This window comes from Camelina sativa, chromosome 6 (assembly GCF_030686135.1).
Source record: "Camelina sativa cultivar CO46 ecotype springtype chromosome 6, ASM3068613v1".
Classification (NCBI taxonomy): domain Eukaryota; kingdom Viridiplantae; phylum Streptophyta; class Magnoliopsida; order Brassicales; family Brassicaceae; genus Camelina; species Camelina sativa.
Window position 1 is genome coordinate 6,232,222 of NC_141885.1, and position 23,636 is coordinate 6,255,857.

The 23,636-nt window shown below is 34.7% G+C and overlaps 5 protein-coding genes and 1 pseudogene across 10 annotated transcripts; 2 read left to right on the plus strand and 4 right to left on the minus strand.

Moving 5' to 3' along the window:
* The first annotated feature begins 607 nt into the window (after positions 1 to 607).
* Positions 608 to 8,277, plus strand: LOC104698751 (structural maintenance of chromosomes protein 4). Of its 2 annotated transcripts, none has more exons than XM_087456298.1 (28): positions 608 to 1,009; positions 1,129 to 1,218; positions 1,307 to 1,408; positions 1,580 to 1,756; positions 1,840 to 1,970; positions 2,202 to 2,280; positions 2,353 to 2,510; positions 2,596 to 2,671; positions 2,795 to 2,923; positions 2,995 to 3,139; positions 3,332 to 3,462; positions 3,648 to 3,800; positions 3,876 to 4,065; positions 4,279 to 4,412; positions 4,792 to 4,950; positions 5,126 to 5,434; positions 5,537 to 5,713; positions 5,879 to 5,962; positions 6,042 to 6,251; positions 6,339 to 6,428; positions 6,516 to 6,637; positions 6,708 to 6,863; positions 6,950 to 7,057; positions 7,160 to 7,220; positions 7,418 to 7,552; positions 7,644 to 7,731; positions 7,819 to 7,894; positions 7,987 to 8,277. In XM_087456298.1, the coding sequence occupies exons 1-28, from the start codon at positions 851 to 853 to the stop codon at positions 8,108 to 8,110; spliced, it is 3,753 nt and encodes a 1,250-aa protein (XP_087312424.1). In that variant the 5' UTR covers positions 608 to 850; the 3' UTR covers positions 8,111 to 8,277. The 2 variants fall into 2 exon arrangements, with proteins under 2 accessions (XP_087312424.1, XP_087312425.1); XM_087456299.1 differs by having other exon boundaries at positions 7,822 to 7,894.
* A 340-nt stretch (positions 8,278 to 8,617) lies between these two features.
* Positions 8,618 to 11,529, plus strand: LOC104698752 (histidine--tRNA ligase, cytoplasmic-like; annotated as a pseudogene). The gene is made up of 5 exons (XR_015560423.1): positions 8,618 to 9,551; positions 9,638 to 9,817; positions 9,901 to 10,572; positions 10,678 to 10,809; positions 10,906 to 11,529. The product of XR_015560423.1 is annotated as a histidine--tRNA ligase, cytoplasmic-like (transcript).
* Positions 11,203 to 12,466, minus strand: LOC104710734 (protein AIG2 B-like). The gene is made up of 5 exons (XM_010427383.3): positions 12,156 to 12,466; positions 12,003 to 12,075; positions 11,819 to 11,911; positions 11,633 to 11,716; positions 11,203 to 11,527 (listed from the first exon to the last, which is right to left on the minus strand). The coding sequence occupies exons 1-5, from the start codon at positions 12,278 to 12,280 to the stop codon at positions 11,393 to 11,395; spliced, it is 510 nt and encodes a 169-aa protein (XP_010425685.3). The 5' UTR covers positions 12,281 to 12,466; the 3' UTR covers positions 11,203 to 11,392.
* An 853-nt stretch (positions 12,467 to 13,319) lies between these two features.
* LOC104790535 (protein AIG2 A) lies at positions 13,320 to 14,633 on the minus strand. Its single transcript, XM_087456303.1, has 5 exons — positions 14,341 to 14,633; positions 14,176 to 14,248; positions 13,974 to 14,066; positions 13,780 to 13,863; positions 13,320 to 13,703 (listed from the first exon to the last, which is right to left on the minus strand). The coding sequence occupies exons 1-5, from the start codon at positions 14,466 to 14,468 to the stop codon at positions 13,593 to 13,595; spliced, it is 489 nt and encodes a 162-aa protein (XP_087312429.1). The 5' UTR covers positions 14,469 to 14,633; the 3' UTR covers positions 13,320 to 13,592.
* A 1,423-nt stretch (positions 14,634 to 16,056) lies between these two features.
* LOC104790538 (amino acid transporter AVT1I) lies at positions 16,057 to 19,128 on the minus strand. 3 transcript variants are annotated; one of them, XM_087452969.1, is made up of 4 exons: positions 18,959 to 19,128; positions 17,599 to 17,701; positions 16,894 to 17,501; positions 16,057 to 16,632 (listed from the first exon to the last, which is right to left on the minus strand). In XM_087452969.1, exons 2-4 carry the CDS (start codon positions 17,687 to 17,689, stop codon positions 16,114 to 16,116), a joined length of 1,218 nt encoding a protein of 405 aa, XP_087309095.1. In that variant the 5' UTR covers positions 17,690 to 17,701; positions 18,959 to 19,128; the 3' UTR covers positions 16,057 to 16,113. The 3 variants fall into 3 exon arrangements, with proteins under 3 accessions (XP_087309095.1, XP_010514614.2, XP_010514613.2); XM_010516312.3 differs by lacking the exon at positions 18,959 to 19,128 and adding an exon at positions 18,377 to 18,520; XM_010516311.3 differs by lacking the exon at positions 18,959 to 19,128 and adding an exon at positions 18,134 to 18,465.
* Positions 19,129 to 19,332: 204 nt separating this feature from the next.
* LOC104790539 (defective in cullin neddylation protein AAR3) lies at positions 19,333 to 21,607 on the minus strand. Of its 2 annotated transcripts, XM_010516313.3 has the most exons (9): positions 21,279 to 21,607; positions 20,874 to 21,006; positions 20,703 to 20,754; positions 20,528 to 20,603; positions 20,358 to 20,440; positions 20,174 to 20,270; positions 20,046 to 20,091; positions 19,878 to 19,957; positions 19,333 to 19,792 (listed from the first exon to the last, which is right to left on the minus strand). In XM_010516313.3, exons 1-9 carry the CDS (start codon positions 21,337 to 21,339, stop codon positions 19,533 to 19,535), a joined length of 888 nt encoding a protein of 295 aa, XP_010514615.1. In that variant the 5' UTR covers positions 21,340 to 21,607; the 3' UTR covers positions 19,333 to 19,532. The 2 variants fall into 2 exon arrangements, with proteins under 2 accessions (XP_010514615.1, XP_087312426.1); XM_087456300.1 differs by lacking the exons at positions 20,358 to 20,440; positions 20,703 to 20,754 and having other exon boundaries at positions 21,279 to 21,524.
* Between the last annotated feature and the right edge of the window lie 2,029 nt (positions 21,608 to 23,636).

A 23,636-nucleotide genomic window follows, 5' to 3' on the forward strand; every position in this document is an offset into this window, starting at 1 on the left:
AATATAATTGATATGATTTATTTATAATTAATATGTTTTTTAGTGTACTCATATTTTTCATATCTTATGATTCATATTAAATAAATAATTATTAGTATATTTTATTATGTTTTTAAACAGTTACGGTTAACAAATTACGGTTTAAATATGCGGTTAACCAACGGTTTTGATATGGTTACGGTTAATTAACGATTATGGTTAATATAATTTAACCATATATTTACGGTTAACGGTTACGGTTTTAAACTATTTTATACAATTACGGTCTGGTTACGGTTAGGATACGGTGTGATTACGGTCCGAAATACGGTTACGGTTTATTTTTGGTCATGCCTAAGAAAAACCTTTTAACAAAAGAGGAAAGAAAAATGATTACATAAAAACTATACTATTATTATAAAAAATTAAACTAATCATCTCTATCAAAATAATACAACGGTTTTTGGATTTTGGAGTTTCTCGAGTCGGCTGTGACTTCATTAGTGATGCTAGTTTCTTTCCCAAGTCTGTATCTCCTTCTTGGACTTTTCGTTTTCTTTTTATGTTGGGCCTTGGCCCATTTTAGTTTTTTTTAGCTTTTGTATTTTTTGGTTTTTATTAATAAAAAGGAGACGACGACAAAAGAAAGTAAAAAACAAAAACCAAAAAAATTCAAATTTCGTTTTTTTTTTTTTTTTTTTGTGTGTTTTTGAAAAGCGAAACTTCTTCGTCTCCCTCCGACGAATAAAGTGAGTCACCGGACGACTGAAGAAGTGACAAATCCGGTGACATATTTCGCGATCTGAAACACAAGTCAACACCGAGTTGACCAGTGAGAGAGAGAGACTGAGAGAGTAGTGGTGGTGCGGTTATGAAGGAAGATGAGCCAAGGGGTGAGTTTCGCGGCGACGGAGAGTCTGAGCCTAACCACCAGAAGAAATCTGGAACGCCGAGGCTTTACATCAAAGAGCTTGTGATGAGGAACTTCAAATCTTATGCTGGTGAACAACGCGTCGGTCCTTTCCACAAGGTTAGGGTTTTTACATTTCCTCAATTTCATTTTTCCAAAATTGAAGCTGATTAGGTTTGGGTTTTTATCGCTTTTTCTTGAATTCGAAAGTTTTGTTAACTGGGTTGTTGAAATTTCAGAGTTTTTCTGCGGTGGTTGGACCTAATGGGAGTGGAAAGAGTAATGTGATAGATGCCATGCTTTTTGTGTTTGGGAAACGAGCTAAGCAGGTAAGTAGTACTCTTTTGCATTTTTAATCTTAGTTATGCTCTTTTGATTGAGTTTTGATTGAGTAATCTTATGTTTTGTTGATGTCAGATGCGGCTGAACAAAGTTTCAGAGCTCATTCACAACTCAACTAATCACCAGAACTTGGATAGTGCTGGAGTCTCTGTACAGTTTGAAGAGATTATCGATTTGGTAAAAAGTTGTTGTTTGCTTAACTTTTTTTATTTTGATACATTGTTATGAATATATCTTGCATTTCTGTATGATGTAGCTCTTTAGGAAAGCTTCCCTGTCTCTGTAGTTTTCATTGACTTTGGAAAAAGACTTTGTAGTGATGTGAATTGTTATTTTGAATTAATACAGGAAGATGGATCGTATGAGACTGTTCCTGGAAGTGATTTCATGATTACTCGGGTTGCATTCCGGGATAATTCGTCCAAGTATTATATTAATGACAGGTCGAGCAATTTCACTGAAGTTACAAAAAAGTTGAAGGGGAAAGGAGTAGATCTTGACAATAACCGTTTCTTGATTCTTCAGGTTCTCACTTTTTTAGAAAGAGCCTACATATTGTTGAAATTTACGTGTTTCCCCCGCTAATATTGTTTCTTGAACGTGGACAGGGGGAGGTAGAACAGATATCACTCATGAAGCCGAAAGCTCAAGGTCCCCATGATGAAGGTTTTCTTGAGTACCTCGAAGATATCATTGGAACAAATAAATATGTGGAGAAGATAGATGAATTAAATAAGCAGTGAGTGATCTATGCATTCTATAGTTTCTTTTAAATTGCACATGCCCAAGAATTGTGTTTGAGTCACATTCCTTGAATAGAAAATGCAACATCACCTGCTTTCTTCGTAATGCGTATACATATTTGCCATTTCGTGAATGTGTTCATAATTTACTAGGCAGATTTTGATGCAAGTGGTTCCTGATTTGTTGGATGCTATTAATATAATTGCAACTGCCTCTGAAATTTAAGGCTTGAAACGCTCAATGAAAAGCGGTCTGGAGTTGTACAAATGGTGAAACTAGCTGAGAAAGAAAGAGACAACTTAGAGGTTTGTTGACGTTTGCCGTTCTTTATGTGACCCGGTTTTGTGGTATATGATGCTAATGTGATTTTGGAACAGGGTGTGAAGGATGAGGCAGAGACTTACATGCTGAAAGAGTTATCACATCTCAAATGGCAAGAAAAGGCTACAAAAATGGCATATGACGACACTGTAGCTAAAATTACTGATCAGAGAGAAGGCTTGCAGAATTTGGAAAATAGTCTGAAAGATGAGCGGTAAGCACTACTCAATTTTCTTTAAAATATCAAAAGAAATTATATGAACTCATTTCTAACAAATATCGTAATATTTCTGTTTCAGAGTGAAAATGGACGAAAGTGAAAATGAGTTAAAAGAATTCAATTCTGTGCATGAAAAACATAAGAAGAGACAAGAGGTATGTCTGAAGTCCAGATGTGTTCTGCTCTCATGCTTATTGCCGAGAAGGCTAAATTCAATTTTTTTCTCTCCTAAGTTTCAACAAATGGTTAATCACCTTATCTTCCTTTGCAATGATTAGGTTCTTGATAATGAACTTAAAGACTGTAAGGAGAAGTTTAAAGAGTTTGAAAGGCAGGACGTAAAACATAGGGAGGACTTGAAGCATGTGAAGCAAAAAATCAAGAAACTTGAGGATAAACTTGAGAAGGTTATAATAGTTATAGAAGGATGGTTGAACTTTTTCATGGGTGCATATACCTTACCTGTGTTGTTATGCAGGATTCATCCAAAATCGATGTTATGACAAAGGAGTCTGAGGACTCGACAAATCTAATACCGAAACTTCAGGAAAATATACCAAAGCTTCAGAGGGTCTTGGTAGATGAGGAGAAGGCATTGGAGGAAATCAAAGAGATAGCTAAAGGTGTGTTATGCTTTAGGATCGTTTGCCCTAAATAATGATGTCCTTGTTACCCTGGCAGCTTCTTTAATAACATTGCAGTAAAAAGGACTTGGAATTGGCAACTTGTTAAACATGCTAGTCCATCTATAACGATTAGCTTCATGCTCAAGAGTAAGCTTGTTCAATTAATTATTTCTGTCAATTTTGTTACAGTTGAAACTGAAGGTTACCGGTCTGAGCTTACAAAGATTCGTGCTGAATTAGAACCTTGGGAAAAAGATTTAATCGTGCACAGGGGAAAGCTTGATGTTGCATTATCCGAAAGTGAACTTTTGAGTAAGAAGGTACATCTCATATGGGTATAACAATTTGCTTGGTGTCGAGAACTTTTGCAGTAAAAAGAATTTCTAGAGAGGTTTATATTAGCTTACTCCAACTGCTTCTTTACAGAATTCGTTTGCCATAATCAAATCTTTATATGCTTCATCGAGTTGCTTTCTCGCTGATCATTACCACTTTGTCATTCTAGCATGAAGCTGCTCTGAAAGCCTTCATAGATGCTCAGAAACAGCTCTCTGATATATCAACAAGAAAAGAAGAAAAAGCTGCAGCAACTACCTCTAGGAAAGCTGATATAGAGAAGAAGAAGCATGAAGCGATCGAAGCTCGGAAAGTGGAGCAGGTATTTTTATTAGGATATTACTGTAGTTTGTAGTAGTTCTTGTGAAACTGAGAGTATGCATCTTAACTTCTGCAGGAATCACTTAAAGAACAAGAGACACTTATTCCACAGGAGCAGGCAGCCAGAGAAAAAGTTACTGAGCTCAAATCAGCAATGAATTCTGAGAAGAGTCAGGGTGATGTTTTGAAGGCAGTTTTACGAGCAAAGGAGAACAATCAAATTGAAGGAATATATGGAAGGATGGGGGACTTAGGTGCCATTGATGGTGAGTATATTGGTCTATCATCCAGTGTATACGTTGCTCACCTTTAATATTGCAAACTATTATTTTCTCCTTGTAGTATGAGGTGTGACATTTTAACTGACAATATCTTTCATGATAAATGGATTTAAGATGTGAATCCACAGTTGGTCGTTTAAATGATTTTAAAAGAAATACATTAAAGCTAACAATCGCTGACATGGCTGTCCTATGCAGCAAAATACGATGTCGCCATATCAACTGCATGCGCTGGCCTTGATTACATTGTTGTGGAAACAACTTCTGCAGCACAAGCATGTGTTGAGCTGCTGCGGAAGGGAAATCTTGGCGTTGCAACATTTATGATATTGGTATTGCATACCACTTTCTGTTTATACGATTTGAATTACTAGCCTGGCCAATTTATTAAAAATGCCAACTGAAACAGAAGAATTGTAATACAGGATCCTTAGATCTGTCAGACTGAGTTGGTCTTAGTAAACTATTATCATACAGGGATCCTTAGATCTGTGATTCTGAGTTGGTCGTAGTAAAATATTATCAAATTAGGAAGTTGGGAACGTGTTATGGTGGATTTTGAATCAGCAAATGAAATGCAGTAGGGAGTGGTTTTAGTAAATCTTCAAGGGGACTGTAATTGAAGCTTTATATTCTTTCACCAAGTAGGTTCTAGTTATTGCTCGTGCAGATAAAGAATGAATAATCCTTCTACAATATTCGTTTTTGCAGGAAAAACAAACAGATCATATACATAAACTGAAGGAGAAAGTGAAAACTCCCGAGGATGTACCACGCCTCTTTGATCTGATCAGAGTAAAGGACGAAAGGATAAAACTTGCATTCTATGCAGCCTTGGGAAACACTGTTGTGGCAAAGGATCTTGATCAGGTATATTTGTGACTGCTCATCAAGGCTGACTCAGCTACAGAATTCATTTACCGACATTAGTAAATTATGGACTCAGCTAATCTAGTGAAACCCGAGATGGGTAATATCTCTTAAAATACAAAGTTTCTTTGGAACCAAAGCTGAGCTAATAGATACAAATTTTCTTGCTTATTAGGCAACACGTATTGCATATGGTGGGAACAGAGAATTTCGAAGAGTCGTGACCCTTGATGGCGCTCTCTTTGAGAAATCTGGTACCATGAGTGGAGGGGGAGGCAAGCCACGTGGGGGAAGAATGGGAACCTCTATTCGAGCCACTGGTGTGTCTGGCGAAGCTGTTTCTAATGCAGAAAATGAGCTCTCCAAAATTATTGACATGTTAAGCAACATCCGCGAAAAGATTGGCAATGCTGTGAGACAATATCGAGCTGCAGAAAACGAAGTCTCTCGCCTGGAGATGGAACTGGCGAAAAGCCAAAGAGAGGTACTGTCTTCTGTGAATTTATCAGTATCGTCCTCCCTATTATTGAGATATGTGATCAAGTTGCCTTAAATGTAATCAATTGTTTCTTTCTTTCATCTTTAGATTGAAAGTCTCAATTCAGAGCAGAACTATCTCGAAAAACAACTAGCTTCCCTGGAAACTGCATCTCAGCCAAAGACAGATGAGATCGATAGGCTTAAAGAGCTTAAGAAAATCATCTTCAAAGAAGAAAAGGAGATTGAAAACCTTGAGAAGGGTTCTAAACAGCTGAAGGATAATGTGCGTAGCATCAGTAATTGTTTTTTTGTCTAACCAGCCATGTTTATAAAAAAATTGACTGCTTTTTCCTTTGGGAGCTGAGATCAGTAGATGCAAAATCTATGGAGTTGTTCCATTGTAATATAGAACTACTGCATTTAAACTTGATGAGGTTTCTTATTTTAGGCTTTGGAGCTGCAAACCAACATAGAGAACGCTGGTGGTGAGAAATTAAAAGGACAAAAGGCAAAGGTTGAGAAGATTCAGACTGTAAGTTTGCTTTTTCTCTTAGCATGCTGTTAGTAATCTCACAATTAAGTTTGTCCTAATTTATGTTACTCATGTTTAGGATATCGACAAAAATAATACAGAGATCAACCGGTGTAATGTTCAAATAGAAACAAACCAGAAACTGATAAAGAAGTTGACAAAGGGGATTGAAGAGGCGACTCGAGAAAAAGAGAGGCTAGAGGGTGAGAAGGAAAAGTTGCATGTGACTTTCAAAACTATAGAACAGAAAGCATTCGCAATCCAAGAGACATACAAAGAAACACAGAAGGTTTTAACAGTTCTTATCTCAATCATGAATTATCTAGATACTATTTGGAATTTTGGATAAAATTCACTGATCTGTCCTTTCTTTTAGTTGATTGACGAGCATAAAGACATTCTGACTGAATCAAGGTCCAACTATGAGAATCTGAAAAAGTCTGTGGATGAGTTGAAGGCATCTAGGGTAACAAACTACCAAATCAATTTCTTTCTTGCTGGTTACTGTATTTCTTTGTGTTGTTTTCATCCTCTAAACTCTAGTTGAATACAGGTAGATGCAGAATTCAAAGTCCAAGATATGAAAAAGAAATACAATGAATTAGAAATGAGAGAGAAGGGCTACAAGAGGAAACTCAATGACTTGCAGATTGCACTCACAAAGCATATGGAACAGTATGTATGGTAAACCCTTCATTATATGATTACCTCATTCACATCTAAAATTTGTCATTCTATATTGCAGAATTCAGAAAGATCTTGTTGATCCGGACAAGCTCCAAGCAACATTGATGGATAATAATTTGAATGAAGCTTGTGATTTGAAAAGGGCTCTTGAAATGGTTGCCTTACTGGAGGCTCAGCTAAAAGAGTTGAATCCAAATCTTGACTCGATCGCCGAGTAAGAATTTAGTTGTTGTTTCTTCCTTACTTCGATTTACACATGTTTCTCTAGCTTTCTTGATTGTTTGCTATAATTACTTAAAGGTACCGGAGCAAAGTGGAACTTTACAATGGACGGGTAGAAGAACTTAACTCTGTGACCCAAGAGCGTGATGACACAAGGAAGCAGTATGATGAATTGAGAAAGAGAAGGTATCCCACACCTCTAGTTTTCTCTGTATATATATGTGTTTCCCTTTTGTTCTCGGTGTCATGAAGCGAATCTAAACTTGGATGACTACAAATTCCTTTCAGGTTGGATGAGTTTATGGCAGGATTTAACACAATATCCTTAAAGCTCAAAGAAATGTATCAGGTTAGTTTACCTTTTGAACATTGTTTACAACTCCTAAAGCTTGGCGAATAACAATATGGTGTAAAATATCTAGAAAGGTTTTTAAAAGTTATGAATGCTGCTTTTCAAATCTTACTATAACATAATCCTTTTTTCTTTGCCTAATCTTATACATTTTATCTTTATCCCTAATAAATTAGACAAATATGATTTTGCAGATGATCACTCTCGGAGGTGATGCAGAGCTGGAGCTGGTAGACTCGTTGGACCCTTTCTCAGAAGGTGTGGTTTTCAGTGTCAGACCTCCCAAGAAGAGCTGGAAGAACATTGCAAACTTGTCCGGTGGTGAAAAGGTCATTAACAAAAACAAACATCTTACACACATTAACCACCAGTTTGTCTGTGAACTCTCCTAAAAATTTCTCTACCTCTTTTTACTTACAGACACTTAGCTCACTCGCACTAGTCTTTGCACTACATCACTACAAGCCTACTCCACTTTACGTCATGGACGAAATCGACGCTGCTCTTGGTAACTCCTCCCATTACCCCACTGTCATACTTTATCTGCCAAAAGCTCATTTGACCCTGAAACGTTTTCGCTCTTTTTGTTTTACAACAGACTTCAAAAACGTATCAATCGTTGGACATTACGTGAAAGACCGTACTAAAGATGCTCAGTTCATTATCATCAGGTCAGTCCAATCTTCTAGTTCAATCAGTTCTTGACTTATTCAAGTTAGGTCAGTTCTTGAGGTCTAATTAATACTATGAATAAATGGTGCAGTCTTAGGAACAACATGTTTGAGTTAGCAGACAGATTGGTGGGAATCTACAAAACAGATAACTGTACGAAGAGCATTACGATCAATCCTGAAAGCTTTGCAGTTCGTCAGAAAACTTCTGCTTAGTCCTACCAGATGACATGTCTCTACCTTAACCACTTATTATTGTAATGTCTTGTCTTGTCTTGTAATGGATTCCTTGTTTTGTGACTTTCGGTTTTCTTATGATGGGATTAATATTAACTATGTCAATTCTAAATTTACTGAAAATTTATAATTCAAAAAAAGAAAAATTTCTAAACCTAACCTAAAAAATAAATCTATACATAAGTAACGATAAATAATTCAACCAATCAATCATGAAATCCAAATCTATTAAATAAAGTGATGTATTGGTTACAATTAAAAATATTCTATTGTTTTGGTCAGGCTGGTTTGCGTTTCGACATGTTTCAAACTTAAACCGATGCTATAATTTGGGGTCTCTCAAATGTTTTAAAGAAATATTCTGGCCCCATGTCGGTAAGTCTCAAAACTGGAACGTTTCCTTTCCCATCTCGTATTAGGGTTTTATAAAACAACGGCCAGTTTTTCTTCTTCTTTATTCTCCTTCTTCCTCGTGTGTGCATAGAAATGGCGAGCAAAGAGGGAAGTTGCTCTCTCTCTCTACCGGAGAACTTGGTCGGAGGAGAGAATTTGTATGATGTATTGATGGGAATATGTTCAGCGATCGACGAAAAGTGTAGGCTCCTTTTCCGGATTGTAGATGCGGTTGCTGCTTTGAGCTGCGAGGCTACAAAGGCTGATGTGTTGTCTTTTAGCTCGTTGGATTCAGGAGACGGGTGTGGGGACAAAGACGCCATTGCAGTTTCTAATGACCTCAAGGTTTTGCTAAACGGATCTGAACTCGTTGGGAAACAACAAGTCGAAGCGGTTTCAAAAATCCCTAGAATCCACGGGAAGTTCCGTTCCGTTGTGAAGAGTTTGCGGGCTGACATAAAAGGACTCAAAGGTGTGAAGAAATCCGGAAACTGCAGGAGCTGATGAGGTTTTGGTAACATCATTGTCGTCTTTGTCAGTAGTTATTAACTACTTAAGAGAATGTTCGATGTCACGCTTGAATCTTTCTTTTGAGTCTATTGTAAACGATGATCTGAGGAAGGTCTTATCGACTTTGGGAGGAAAGTGCTCTTCTGACTACCAGAATGCTCACCAAGAAGCATACACTGCTCTTTTTCGTGGACAATACGTCAAATTTGCTCGCCTTGTGCATGAGTCTCTTGGAGTTTTGTGTAGTATTCTAGGTTTCGAAGCTGTGGCTGCTTTCTTTGCCCTTCACGGCGAGGAGAAGACAAAACCTGTCCTTGGTAAAGGGACACGCATACTTGTCCAGTTTATCAAGGAAAGATTGTTCAGTGAAGATAGTGATCTGGTTGAGGCATCGGTGGAGGTGGAGAAAGTGGTGTCTCTTTTGAACCCGGAGGATCCTTCCTTTGCTTGCTTCTCGGCTAAAATAAACGAGATTGTACAAAGTAACCAAGTTAGGAGACTTCCAAAACTCCCCAAGGTACGTAGTAAATATGTAATCCTCCTCATTACATGTCACTAGATGTTACATCAGTTTCCTTACTTAAATGTTTTGATTCATTACAGGGAACACGTGATTTTGCAAGAGAGCAGATGGCAGTACGAGAAAAAGCGTTTTCAATTGTACAAAATGTATTCAAGAGGCATGGTGCTACCTCACTTGATACACCTGTTTTCGAATTAAGAGAGACACTTACGCAAAAGTACGGAGAAGACTCCAAGCTGATTTATGATATTGCTGACCAGGTATATATATATATATATATAGCTAACTCAGACTATGCTTGTTGTTCTTAGCCCTCAATGCTCGTTTTATAATATATCTGCAGGGAGGAGAGCTCTGTTCATTAAGATATGATTTAACTGTACCATTTTCACGCTATGTGGCTATGAATGGTATCACATCATTCAAAAGATACCAAATAGCTAAAGTATACCGAAGGGATAACCCATCTAAAGGAAGATATCGAGAGTTCTATCAATGCGATCTCGATATCGCCAGTCTTTATGAACGAATGGCACCTGATTTCGAGGTTGTAAAGATCTTGACTGAACTTCTTGATGAACTACAAATTGGAGATTATGAGGTGAAGCTGAGTCACAGGAAGCTTCTTGACGGTATCTTGGAGCTTTGTGGAGTACCGCAGGAGAAGTACAGAACCATATGTTCGAGTATCGACAAGTTAGACAAGCAGTCGTTTGAGAAAGTGAAGAAAGAAATGGTGGAAGAGAAGGGTTTGTCTTCAGAGACAGCAGACAGAATTGGTACTTTTGTCAAGGAAAGAGGACAACCTATGGAACTGTTGTCGAAACTAAGACAAGAAGGGAGTGAGCTGTTAAGTAATAAAACATCAAAAGAAGCACTTGAAGATTTGAGTATTCTGTTTGAAGCACTTGAAAGATCGAATTGCATCAATAGAATAGTCTTTGATCTGAGTCTTGCGAGAGGTCTTGATTACTACACCGGCTTCATCTTTGAAGCCGTCTGCAAAGGAGCTGAGGTACGTATGTTGTTACAGGTTTCTTTATTCTTTTTTTTTTTTTTTTTTTTTTTTTCTGGGTGGGATGAACAGTCTAACAAAGAAAGTTTTTGATGTTTCTTAAAGGTCGGATCAATCGGGGCTGGTGGGCGATATGATAACCTTATTGGAATGTTTGGGACAAGGCAAGTTCCAGCAGTTGGTGTGAGTCTCGGTATTGAGAGGGTGTTTACGATATTGGAAGAGCTTCACAAGGAGGTATAAACTTTGGGACTTTGATATGTGTTTATGCTTTTGACATGTTTTGTTTTGTCTTGTAAATAATGACACTAGTGGAACTCTGGCACAAAGCAGGTGGTTCGATCAACAGAGACACAAGTGCTGGTTAGCGTCATGGTGGAAAATGAGCTAGCTGAAGCTGCAGAGTTGGTAAATCAGCTTTGGGATGCTAATATAAAAGCAGAGTTCCTTGTGAACAAAAGACAAGAAAAGCATTTCAAGCTGGCCAGGGAATCTGGAATTCCTTGGATGGTGATTTAGGGACAAAAAGAACTCAAAGGCGGTGTTGTTAGATTGAAGAATATTGTTACAGGGAGTGAAGAACGAGTTTCCAGAGTTAGTTTTGTCGACAGACTGATGAAAAGCTTCTCATGCACTTGAAAGCCATATCGTTTGATCCATTATGTATTTCAGATATAAGATACAAAACATCTTCTTTATGCTCACAAAGCCTCTTATTAACTTTATTATGAGACTGATTTATTTTTGCAGTAAATGAAACTGATCACTACATATACATATAGATGGTAAACAACACATAAAAGATAAGATTCTTGATTCTTCAAGCCGCGGTGGGAGGATCTGCGAGTACAAACTTCTCAAACTCTTCCCTACTTCTCCCATCCGGATTCTTCTTCCATTCCATAAACTTCTTTGACGCCTCTATGAATTTCTCCATATGAAGCTGCTTCCATTCCTACCAAACAAACCCACACACAACATTTCACCAAAACCATTAAGCAATATAACCTTAAAACAACACCTTATTAACTTTTGATGAAGCAAGAAGTTTGGTTTCAACCTCAAAATCCCATTCCCCATACATATCAGGATCATCCTTGTTTGCCCATACATATGTTTCCACATCCATCTTCTTACAAGTGTCCTGAATCCAAAATCAAGAATTAAAAAAAACAAAAAAAACTTAAATCTTTAAGCAATATTCTCAAGATCATCAAAGGAAACACAATTACAAGTGGAAACTTACAGTCAAAACAACTTGGGCAGTCTTCCTCACATAATCATCTCCTTCAATCATATCTAAATTCTCTAACTGAGCATCTGTTAATCCAGTTAATATCTGCATACCAAAACATCAAAACCATTTTCTTCAAGTTTTGTGATCAAAAGCCCTCAGTTCTTGAAAAAGAAGGAGATGAAAAATCATAAACCTTTCCATTGATTACTCCATTCTCACAAGGAGATATACATGGATGCAAACGACCTTTGAGTCTATACAAGTGACTGCACAAAACCCATAAATCAGATTTTAACCAATCTTGGAGAAAACAAAGAAAGATTAGAATCGGAGAAGGTTGACGTACTAGCCGTGGAGTTGAGCGGAGACGATGATCGGAGTGCACTCGAGGATAAGACCTACGACGGCTGGTTCTTGGAAACTGCCGTAGACGAAGACGTTGTGCGATGGCGATTGATCGGAGCTAGTCATCTTTCTGATTTCACTTAGTTTGTTTGAAACAGAGGAAGATGGTAGCTGAATGAGTTTACTTAGGTAGTGTCGTACTTTTATATTCTCTTGACTAAAGCCAACCTTACTTGAGTTTTGTCTTAATGTCTTAATGACATAAGCCTAACTTTTTGACTCTTTTGTCATAAAAGAAATTCATAAAATTCTACAAATTCAAGATAGTTAAACTCATAAAATTCTCCTAGAAAAAATCTGTACGGTTACCTAACACTGAAGTTTGAAAATTAAACAAAAATAGACTTATAAAATTGTTTAAAACTTCCATTTGATTATTATTTGTCAAAATTGACAAAATTGAAGATGATAACAATTTTTTTTTCACTTTATTTACGAAATTCTATATTTTCTATAATAGAGGAATTTTTAAAAAAAAAATTGATGACTTACACCACTTTGTTTCAACAATATTTCTTTGTTTGTCACTTTTTCTTTGTAAATAATTGATTTTTTAAATATCATTAATAATGATGTTTAAAGCTTTACAAAAGAGTGACACTTACAGAAGAGCAACCTTGGCAAAAAGAAAGATAAAAACAAAGTTACAATAGAGTTGAAAATTTTTTGAGACTAAACAAATTCAGAAAAGCAATAGCCAATTAATTTTTGCATGTTTATTTTTTTTTTTCATTTTGGTCCTGTGGAATAGCGAAAATTCTGTATTTCTCTTTCTCATAGTATTATAAATAAAATTTAAATCATATGTCTCTACAATATAGATATTTAACATATATACATCCCACAAACTATGAAGAATTTGCACAAGTGGTGTTGTCGTTGGGACAAATAAACTTGTACTTCATTTAATCCCTGAAACGTTTTCGCTCTTTTTACACTAGACTTAAAAAATGTATCAATCGTTGGAAATTACGTGAACAAAGATGCTCAGTTTAATTGTATACTTTATTCCAACCAACAGACAAATTAGTTCATGACTATTTAAGTAGATGTAATTAATGAGACAATAAAAGGCATTGTGATTTGTCTGAGTACAGTATAACACTAAACACAAAAATGCTTTTATCTCAATTGACATTTAGGAAATGATAATACAACACCATGCTTTCATACAACAATGTTCACAAACAAATATATAAGATACACATATTCTTTGTGCTCCCAACTAACAAAGCCTCTTATTGTCTTTTGTAATGAGACTGATATATTTGCAGTAAATGAGAGTAGTTGCTACATATCTAGTAGATGGGAAACAAAAATACACATAAGATGAGATAAAAGTCACACAAATTCTTCAAGCCGAAGCCGAAGGATCTGCCTATACAAACTTCTCAAACTCTTCTCTACTTCTCCCATCCGGATTCTTCTTCCATTCCATGAACTTCTTGGAAGCCTCTATGAATTTCTCCATATGAAGCCGCTTCCATTCCTACCAAACAAACCCATTATGCAATAAAGCTATATAAAAATCATTAAATTTTGATGAAGCAAGTTGTAAAAAGAACCTCAAAATCCCATTCTCCATACATGTCAGGATCATCCTTGTTTGCCCATACACATGTTTTCGCATTCATCTTTTCACAAGTGTCCTAAATCAAATCAGGAATTAAAAAAAAAAAAAATTAAAATCTTTAAGCAATCTCAAGATCATCATATAGTAACACAATTCCAAGGATGATTAAAGTAGCTAGAAACTTACAGTCAAAACAACTTCAACAGTCTTCGTCACATAATCATCTCCTTCAATCATACCTAAATTCTCTAAGTGAGCATCTGTTAATCCAGTTAGTATCTACAACAAAACATCAAAACCATTTTTTCAGGTGTTGTGATCTAAAATCCCAATTTCTTGACTCAAACCCTTAAGTTCTTGTAAAAGAAGGAGATGAAAAATAAAAAACCTTTCCGTTGACTACACCATTCTCACAAGGAGATATGCATGGATGCAAACGACCCTTGAGTCTATACAAGTGACTGCCAAAAACTCCATAAATCAGATTTTAACAATCCTTGAAGAAACTTGAAGTAAACAAAGGAAGATAAGAACCGGAGAAAGGTTGACGTACTAGCCGTGGAGTTGAGCGGAGACGATGATCGGAGTGCATTCAAGGATCAGACCTACGACGGCTGGTTCTTGGAAACTGCCGTAGACAAAGACGTTGTGCGATGGAGATTGATCGGAGCTAGTCATCATTTATGATTTCACTGTGGGATATTGAGTTTATTTGTTTGAAATAGTGGGAAGATGATAGATGAATGAGTTACTTAGTTACTTAGTTAATTAGAATGGTATTTTATAAATCATTCTCTTGGAACTGATTCGACTTGTTCACTAATTTTTGGCCAACCTTACTTGACTTTTCTCTTAATGTTAAAGCCTACCTTCTTAGACTATTTTCTTGGCATCCTCTACAAACAAACTACTACCATTTTTTTCTTACAAATTTACCATTTATCTCTAAAAATTACAAATGAAATCTACAAATTCAAAGATATACAAATTTTCCATTCATCTCTTAAAGTTATTCTATAAAAAAAAACTGTACAGTTTACCTATGTTAAATTCTCAAAACTAGAAAGATAGATTTCAAACTATTCAGACTTGGATTTGATATTTTTTTGCCAAAATTTTAGAAACTTGACAATGATAACAAAATATATTATAACATATTACTTTTGCTTTCCGAGATTAATCTATATTTTATAGAATAGTTGAATAAAAAATTGTAGAAGAAATTTACGACTTAGACTTTTCTTTTTCTAATTTTTTAAAAATTTGTATAGATATTTTTTAATCCCTCAAATATTTTTCAAAAATGGTCACCAACATGAGCCACCAAGCTGGATGAGTGCATCTATGAAGTAAATAGGAGGGGCATATGTTTTTGGTGTTGTTGGAACTATTAATTAGATGAGTTGGTTTATATCTCTGTAAACTATTTAGTGGAGTGCTCCATGCCCATTTGCTAATATTTCCTCTTTCGTTTCTACAATTTTTCTTGCATGTTTTTTCCTTTACAAAACATTGGTTACAATTTCTTTTAATTTCATTAGTGGAATAGTGAAAATTCTTATTTATTATTTATTTTTTTTTTTCAAAAATTATTTCGTTAATCTTTTATATATATTTTTGATCACCCTGTTTATTCGTATTAAAAAATTTTAAAAATCATTTGTATTATATAAATTGGTGGAGGAGTTTGGTTTAGTTTAGGCATGCTTCCGTTAATTTGGATCAAACTGTTCAATTAAATTGATTAATATCGGTTTTTACAAAAATTTACCAAAATTATCCAAATAAATACTTGGTTTGGTTCGGTTTGATTCTCGAATATTTTCCTTTTGGTTACGTGTGTTATGATCCTTAGTCCTTACAAATATTTTGTTTGACTGGATTATCGTTTGGTTTAGTTACCGATTTAGAAAAATTTCAATGTATTTTGGTTTGAAAATTTTTAGAAAAGAAAACAAAAAAAAAAAAATTCCGGTAACCATCTGTTCAGTTGAACAAATAAATCATACTGATCGAATCAGCTATAAGAACCAACCCCCTAACCAAAATGACGAACTTTGAAAATTTAGGTTCGGCTAATAGTGGCGTGCCTAGTCTGTTTAAACTTTGAAGCATCACATAATAATAATATGAGATAAATTAAATGGGACATGTCGAACTATTTAACTTAATCAATATCTACATAAACTATTCTAACCAATCTGATCACTAACGCATTTGTTCTCCTTGATTCACTTAGCAAAAGCTCAATCTTGTATCTCAAGTTAGCTAGGGGAATGCAAACTTACCATTTATCTCAGAATACTATAACAATCATATTTAGTTTTTATACACTTCCAATTATTTCTCTGATAGCAATGTAAGTACCTAAAACTCCAACGAAAACACTCAACACCACCATTCCAAACAACATTATAGTCTCAAACCCAATCTTCTTGTAATTTCCAGAGATCTTCAAGTAACACAAACAAGGCAGAAGTATGGAAACCGTAACGCTCAGTAACGCTCCAACCAGCGACATCATGTAACCGAAAAAGGGAAGTGTCTCGGCGATGAAGACGCTACTTACTATGAAAAACGTGCTGATCAGGAGATGTAAGTATGTCTTTTTGGCGTAACTCGAAGGAAACCAATCTTTTACGGTGTTCACCGTTGGTGTGATCATCAATGCGTATTTGGCTACAGGGTTTACTAGTGTTGTGTATATAGCCACCTTCGAACTCGTCTTATGAACTGGAAGATTCAGTGTTATTTGTGATAATGTTTGTGATCCATACATTAAATAGCCCAATACCGCCATTGAGGTGTATCCTATGGTGCATAATATAAAACATACAACTAGGACCTGCAGGCCAAAAATAAAAAATAATAGTGAAATTAAAGGACCATGCCCAAATTTTATTCAAACAAACTAGATTAGCTAAATCAAGGAATGTAATTAAAACTTATTATTTAATTGCTATTAAATATGAAGAAGATACATATAAATATACTAAGATATCTACTGTAGATGAAATAAACCATATCAAAATGTAGATGAAATTATGCAAGTGGTCATGGATTTGTTGTTTAATAAAAGTGGTTGGTTAGTGTAGAAACGACTTACATTGTTGAACTGATGTTTGCTTTTCATAGAAGAATACAAAGTGGGCAGAACTGGATGCGCACCATAGCAAAAAGCATATAAGCTCAAAGCTGTAGGGATCCCACTCCAATTAATCAACTTTCCCTTTTGATGAAACCCACTTCCATCAAATGCTCCAACCCACGATATTGATCCAAGAGTCACAGTCGTAGCTAAAACCCCACTCATAGAAACATAAGACAAGACGCTTAGATTATCCCACCATAGAGTCGGCATGATAACGAGTGCGACAGTGGCCATGAACGCTTGTTTGCCATTCAATCTCAATCCGATCATTTCTATGTTAAATCCGGGGAAAAGATTGTGAAGATTGTCTCCTTCGAGGATCAAGAAACCTGTGGTGACTAGATAGAGTTCTAGGTGCATGAAGAGTGACACAATGATTCTCCCTGGTCTACCAAATGCACGTTCTCCAATGTCGGGATATGTTTTGATGTTGCGGTCCGCGTTCATACATTTTGTAATGAGCAAGGATGTGTAGAAGGCGGTTGCGGCTAGGAGTAACAGAAGTGAAAGACTCAACCATCCTCCACGAGCAAGTGAATATGGTACCGATAATATTCCAATTCCTAATGCAATAAGTAATATTAACAAATTATTATGTCACAATGACAACGAAACAAAATAAGTGAAAAATTGGATCGAACCAAATAGGAGAAAATTAACCTGAAAGAGCATTGAGTGCGTTGAAACATGTCTTAAAGAAGGAGGAAGATCCGACGTTGTCACGTTGTCTTTCGCCGTTATCTTCTTCCATTGCTAATGAAGTCTAATAAGAAAAAATGAAGAACTATAATCATCAAAGTAATTCTATTTTTGTTTCTAACTTCTTAAGAGCAAATGTATTGGAGATAATAATATACAGTACATCTTTATGTAAAGGAAAAAAAAAAAAGAGAGTAGATTTTGCGAGAAAGAAGATAGAAAGAAATACAATATGGTTGAGTAATTTAAAGCGAAAGCAAGAGAAGCGTGGTTTATTGATCATTTGATTGTGACTAGAACACAACAAAAATATTGATAACTTTGCTTAGTTTATTACTTCTCAAAAAACATGGAACCAAACTCTAAATTGGTTACCTAAAGAAAATCAAAATTTGGTTATAATCTCAAATTTTTAAGGTTTGGTTACACATAGATAAACATGAAATATTTTGATATCTCTAAAGGTAAGCTCTAGAAAAACTAAAATATAATGTACCTTGAAATTTGTTAGAGAATTAAGAACCAAATTCAGAAACCAAAACCTTTACTAAGATAGTAAAAAAAGCAAAATAGAGCTAAAGCCCCTGAAGAAAAAATATATTCTCTTCCCTCGGATAAATCCCTAAACTCTAGGATGAAGTTCACAAACAAGGTTCAACACTATTTATAAGCAAAAATAATCCAAAAAAAAAAACAGTGGAAACTCTAATGGACTAAGACCATAAAAAATAAAACAAACTTGAGTTCTCTTGAGGAATTGGTGGTGAGAACTATTTGAGTATTGAGATCAAGAAAGAGGAATGAGTGGAATCACACACATTTGCAAGTAAGAGGAAACTTTTCGGTGTTTAGTTTTTAAAGTGATGATGAAAAAATGTCCTATACGTTAGGGATTCAATGCCAACTAATTATATCTTTAGCCTTTTCCATCTTTTGTTAATAAAAACACAAAGATAATCGTCTGGATATTATATCAAAATCAAGAAAGAATTCATATAATTTAAACCATCAACGCTTAAATTTAAAATCTAAATCATACACCTTAAACCTATATTGTAGACTCTAACCTCAGCCTAAACTTTTAACACTAAAACATTAACTTTATTTCCTGGATTTGGAAAAGACTCAGCCTACGTTAGTAATTTAGATATTTTCTTTAAGATTTGTATTTTTTCCCTAATCATCCCAACTAAATTGCTACCGCAAAAATTATGAGTTTAGATATAAAAAAAAGTTGAAAATTAGAGGACTACGCATGGACAAAAACTTCAAAAGCTTTTGTGGTGTATCAAAGAAATATTGAGAATAAAAGAGATCGAACCGGAGAAAAATAAGGAGAGCCGACGAGCTTGATGAACCGTCAGAAATCACACGAACTTGCACTAATCTGTGTAGTTGATCAAGTCACAAATCAGTCATCAAAGGAAATTAGTGATTAAAAGAGTGTTTTTGGTTTAGTGAAAAAAAGAGTCACCTAGAATTTTGGTGGATATTTAAGAGTTTGTTTGGGAATATGCATAATATTTGGGATTCTGGTAGAATTGTTTTTACATAAAATAAATGTATTTACTTCTTCTATAAATGAAAGCGTTTTTTTTTTAAGAAGTTTGACCAAAGAATAAATAAAAAAGGATCTTTTAGAATATGTTAAGCAATTAAATAGTAGCATGAAATAGAGCACTAGACGAAGTGATATCCTTGTCAATATATAGATCAAATTATGAAATGGAGTGAGAGACAAATATATTGTATAGCTTACAACAACAACAAAGAAGAAGAACTCAAAACTGTCATTGAAAGAAGTGAGGTTTTTTAGGCTTGAAAAATGAGACAACAGCTTGAGAGACCTCTTGTGGTTTTGTATATAATCTATAATTTATGTGCGTTTAAGTGTGTCATGGCTTATCTCCAGTCGATAAAAGGCTCGCAAAACCTTGTGAGAGACTTCGCTCGATTGCACATGGAGACTTGGATGAACATCTTGGACTGTTGTTGGTTTTCATTCGTTTCAGGTTTGACGAAAAAGAAGAGTTTCGGGTTTCTGATATGTCTTCATCTTCATCTTCTTCGTCATTGTTATTAGATATTTTTCTCTTTAAACCTGGAATGTTTCTTAAACCCGTGTGGGGGACACGGTAATCTTTGTGATACTCATCTAAAACAAGAAGAGAAGAATATAATAAGACTATGTCACTATGTCAAAAAAACTTTACAATCTCAGATTATAGAAACCACACAACCTTCTTGATAGAGGCATGATTCAAAGTCTGTGTCACCACATTTGCAGAACAAGCTAGCGTCCTTATTCGGTCCTAAAATGCTGCGAACCAACAACAACAGGATTGAGTCTCATTGTTTAAAGTTTAGAGTAAAAAGGTGTTCAGGCCAAAAGCTTTTTTTGTTCGAACCTGTACATATGCTCGACAAAGTCATCTATTAAGACAGGCCATGCACCTGAGTGAAACAAATACCATAAGATGAATCAAACACAAACAAATAATTACACACATGTTGTAAGAATTCTAACAATTTGTACCTTCAGAGTCATATCCTTCTAGATTCTCATGTACACAACGACTAAACGCCAAGACTTGTTGCCATGTATCTTCTGAAATATTGTGCCGTTGATTTTTCTACAAGTTACAATCATCATCTTCGTGTTAGATATACAAACACAAAGAAGAGCCATATGGTGAAAACACTTGTTGTTTATAAAGTACCTCAATAAAGTCACACCAGCGGTTAAGTAACCTAAATCTTCCAGCCAAAACCAGTTTCCATGCGGTGATAGCTCTACTTATAGCTGGAACGACATTAAAACAAGTTTAAGTATCATCTCCGTTGGCTATTGCACCCAAAGCAATGATTTGAAACGGACGAACGCTCTTACTTGTATTCTTTTGTCCATTCTCTCGGCACATAAAGAAAACAAAATCATAAAAGCAGGTAAACTCGTTAAAGTCCACCTACAAAGAAGACATATAAAAAAAGTTCAGATTCACAATCCAGCTGATTCAAAAGCCGAAAATTAAAGAAACTAACAGAGAGCCAAAAAAAAAACTTGCCATTAAGTCTAGCCGTGACATCAACTTGAACAACTCATCAAAAATGGAGTTTCTGCCGAAGAAGAATGCAACGGTAAAACAAGCAAGCGAACACGAAATTAGCTCAAAAAAGCACTAATCTTTTGCTTAACCCTGAAGATATTGAATTGTATACCCTCACAGCCACCATACCTTGCTTGAAACTTATTCTCTACTAGATATAACAGCTGAGTTAACGCTTCTCTAGATGAGTTAGTAGTTCTCTGTGATTCCTCGCCATCTTCTGGTTTATTATAATCACAAAACTGCTGACCTGATCTAATGTCTGATCAAATCCCACCAAGAATTAAGACCCACAATAAGTAACAAACTTTATCTTGATATAAAAACCCTAGTTAAGTACCAAACCATAGATACAACTCAAAAAGATTCAATTTTTATCCAATAGCAATGTAAAGGTAACTCAGACAACACTATGTGGGCAGTTAAAAAGATCAATCCTTTATATGATGAATCAAAGAATTCACAAAACCCCAAATCCATAGATGAGAGAATTAACAACAGATCGAAGAAGAAGAATAAAGTTAAAGACTTTACCACAAAATCTGCGATAAATCTCGAAAATATCGAATCGACCCGAAACAGGGGAAGAATCCATGAGTTTGGTCTCAAGCTCGAAGCTTTCGATCGAAATAATAGATCAGGAAACGTATAAAACAAACCCAGACCAAGAAATCGAAGTTGGCAAATCCCAAAAGCAAAGTGTTCATAAAAATTATGGAAAATGTTAATTTTTTGTTTATTTTCTGAATTAGCCGATAGAATAGAGAGTCTCTCTCCGGTGGGAGATTTGTGCATGTTTTCTGAACAAATACTTAGTTTAGAGACCCAAAACTCAAGGCCCATTTACAAGTCAAAATCTATATAAATATTTTACAATTCAATTTCATGTGTAAAAATATTTTAGAGCTGAGATAAAGTAACCCGAACAGAGATTTTGGTTGTTCAGTTCGGTTTGAGTTATTAGTCATTAATTGATTAGCAAATCAGTGAAATTTTAGGTCGATAAACTGAGAACTTCGGTTAGTTTGTTTCGGTTCTCGATTAACCAAAATTATTATTTTTCGCTTTGTTTGAATAAGCAGATTGAACCACAATTAGACCGGTTTTACAAACAAAATTAAACTAGATTTTGTTAATAAATAAATCGAACCAAATTACCCAAATTTAACCAAAATAATCAAAATTAATCCAAAATAATCGTAAACCTCTTTCTCTAGTGCACTCATCGAAAATTACACGAATCGGTTGCTCGGTTAGTTTTTCATGTCATCCTTTGCGCGCAGATAGAGTGTTAGGCTACAAAACATTTTACACTAACATGTTCACCTTCTTACTCTCCACCTTTTCAACATCTGAATTGTTTTACCATCACTCTGAATTTCTAATACCAAGTAAGAATCATAAGCTTATGTATTCTCTTTGATTACCTCTTTACAAAGATGATTCAAGAACCTTAACTTAACCCTAAACCTATAATAATGTATCACAAAGTAAAAGGTCTAACAAGTAACAAGCCAATAGATAATCCTTTATACTATAATTCACAAGTCACCTAGCCAATTAAATTTTGCCACATCAGATTTTAGTTTTTTTTTATTTAAACAAATTAAACATTTATCACACAACTAACAAAAATCGTCGAGCAAAAGAAAAAAAAGCAAAAAGAAAAAAAAAACTGTTGTTTTTCTCCCACTAATATCTCCACGTTCAAAGTGATTTTACAACTGATTCCACTTCTATTTAAATCATAATGCAGTTTATTTTATCTCTAATCCTCTCTTTTCCATCGTTTTTTTTTGTTGATCATCTAAACTACATCTCATGTGTACTCCTCTCCTCTCCATTCTTTTTTTTTCCTGGTTCTCATCTAAACTACAGTTAACATTTTGAGACAGGTAAATGTTTAAACTTTTGTTCCTATTCATAGAATTCCTCTTCAACTTATATTAATTATGATTTTTATATATTCATCAGTTGGATTGAGATACAAAAACATTTAATTTTGTTTTTAAAAATATATTCCAGAAAATTATATAATGATAGCTCATATATATACTGGTACTACCTATACCTCTACTATATTTTTTTTATTCATGTAAATATTATAACAAAATTCTGCACCTACAACAGATGTACTAATTTGATGATTGTTATTTTTTCACATTTATCTAACTATCATTTTTACGATGTCTTCTGTTAAGGGAGTGCTATAGGGCCAATTCAAGATCAACAGCAAGTGTACGTTCATGGTTATCCTTTATCATATATTTTTTTTTTTTACTTTTTCTAATGTTAATACGATTCTGTCATGTTTAAATTTTCACTATCAAATTGAATTTTCAAGTTTTAAATGCTTAATGTTTATAGATTTGCTAATTTTTTCGCATGTACAAAGTATTGATCATTTACTATGAACATGAAAAAAGGTGTATTACTTTTAGGCTGCGTAATTTTGAGACCATCTCATAATTGAAATAATATATTAATTTCTCACAAATTAATAAGTAGTTTTATATTATTATTATCTGATCACAAATAATAATTTCGTGCATATGCACGGGACAAATACTAGTATTATATAATTTTATAGCTGATTTATGTTTTTATAATACTCTAACTGATCATGCATTCGCCGGGAAAGCACAAAAAATATATCCAAACCGTGTTTGTAATAAACTAACTAGGTTCTAACCTGCGGATAACCGCAGACTAAATTTTTTTAAAAAAAATTGTAATAATTTATTTTGTTATTATGTTATTTATTAGTTTTTAAAATATAAGTTGTTAAAAACAGAACTGATATAGATTTTATTTGATTAGATTTTTGATAAAAAATTAATCCGTTCTGGTCAAAATTGTTCATAAAATTTGTAGTTGTAGATTTTATTAAAT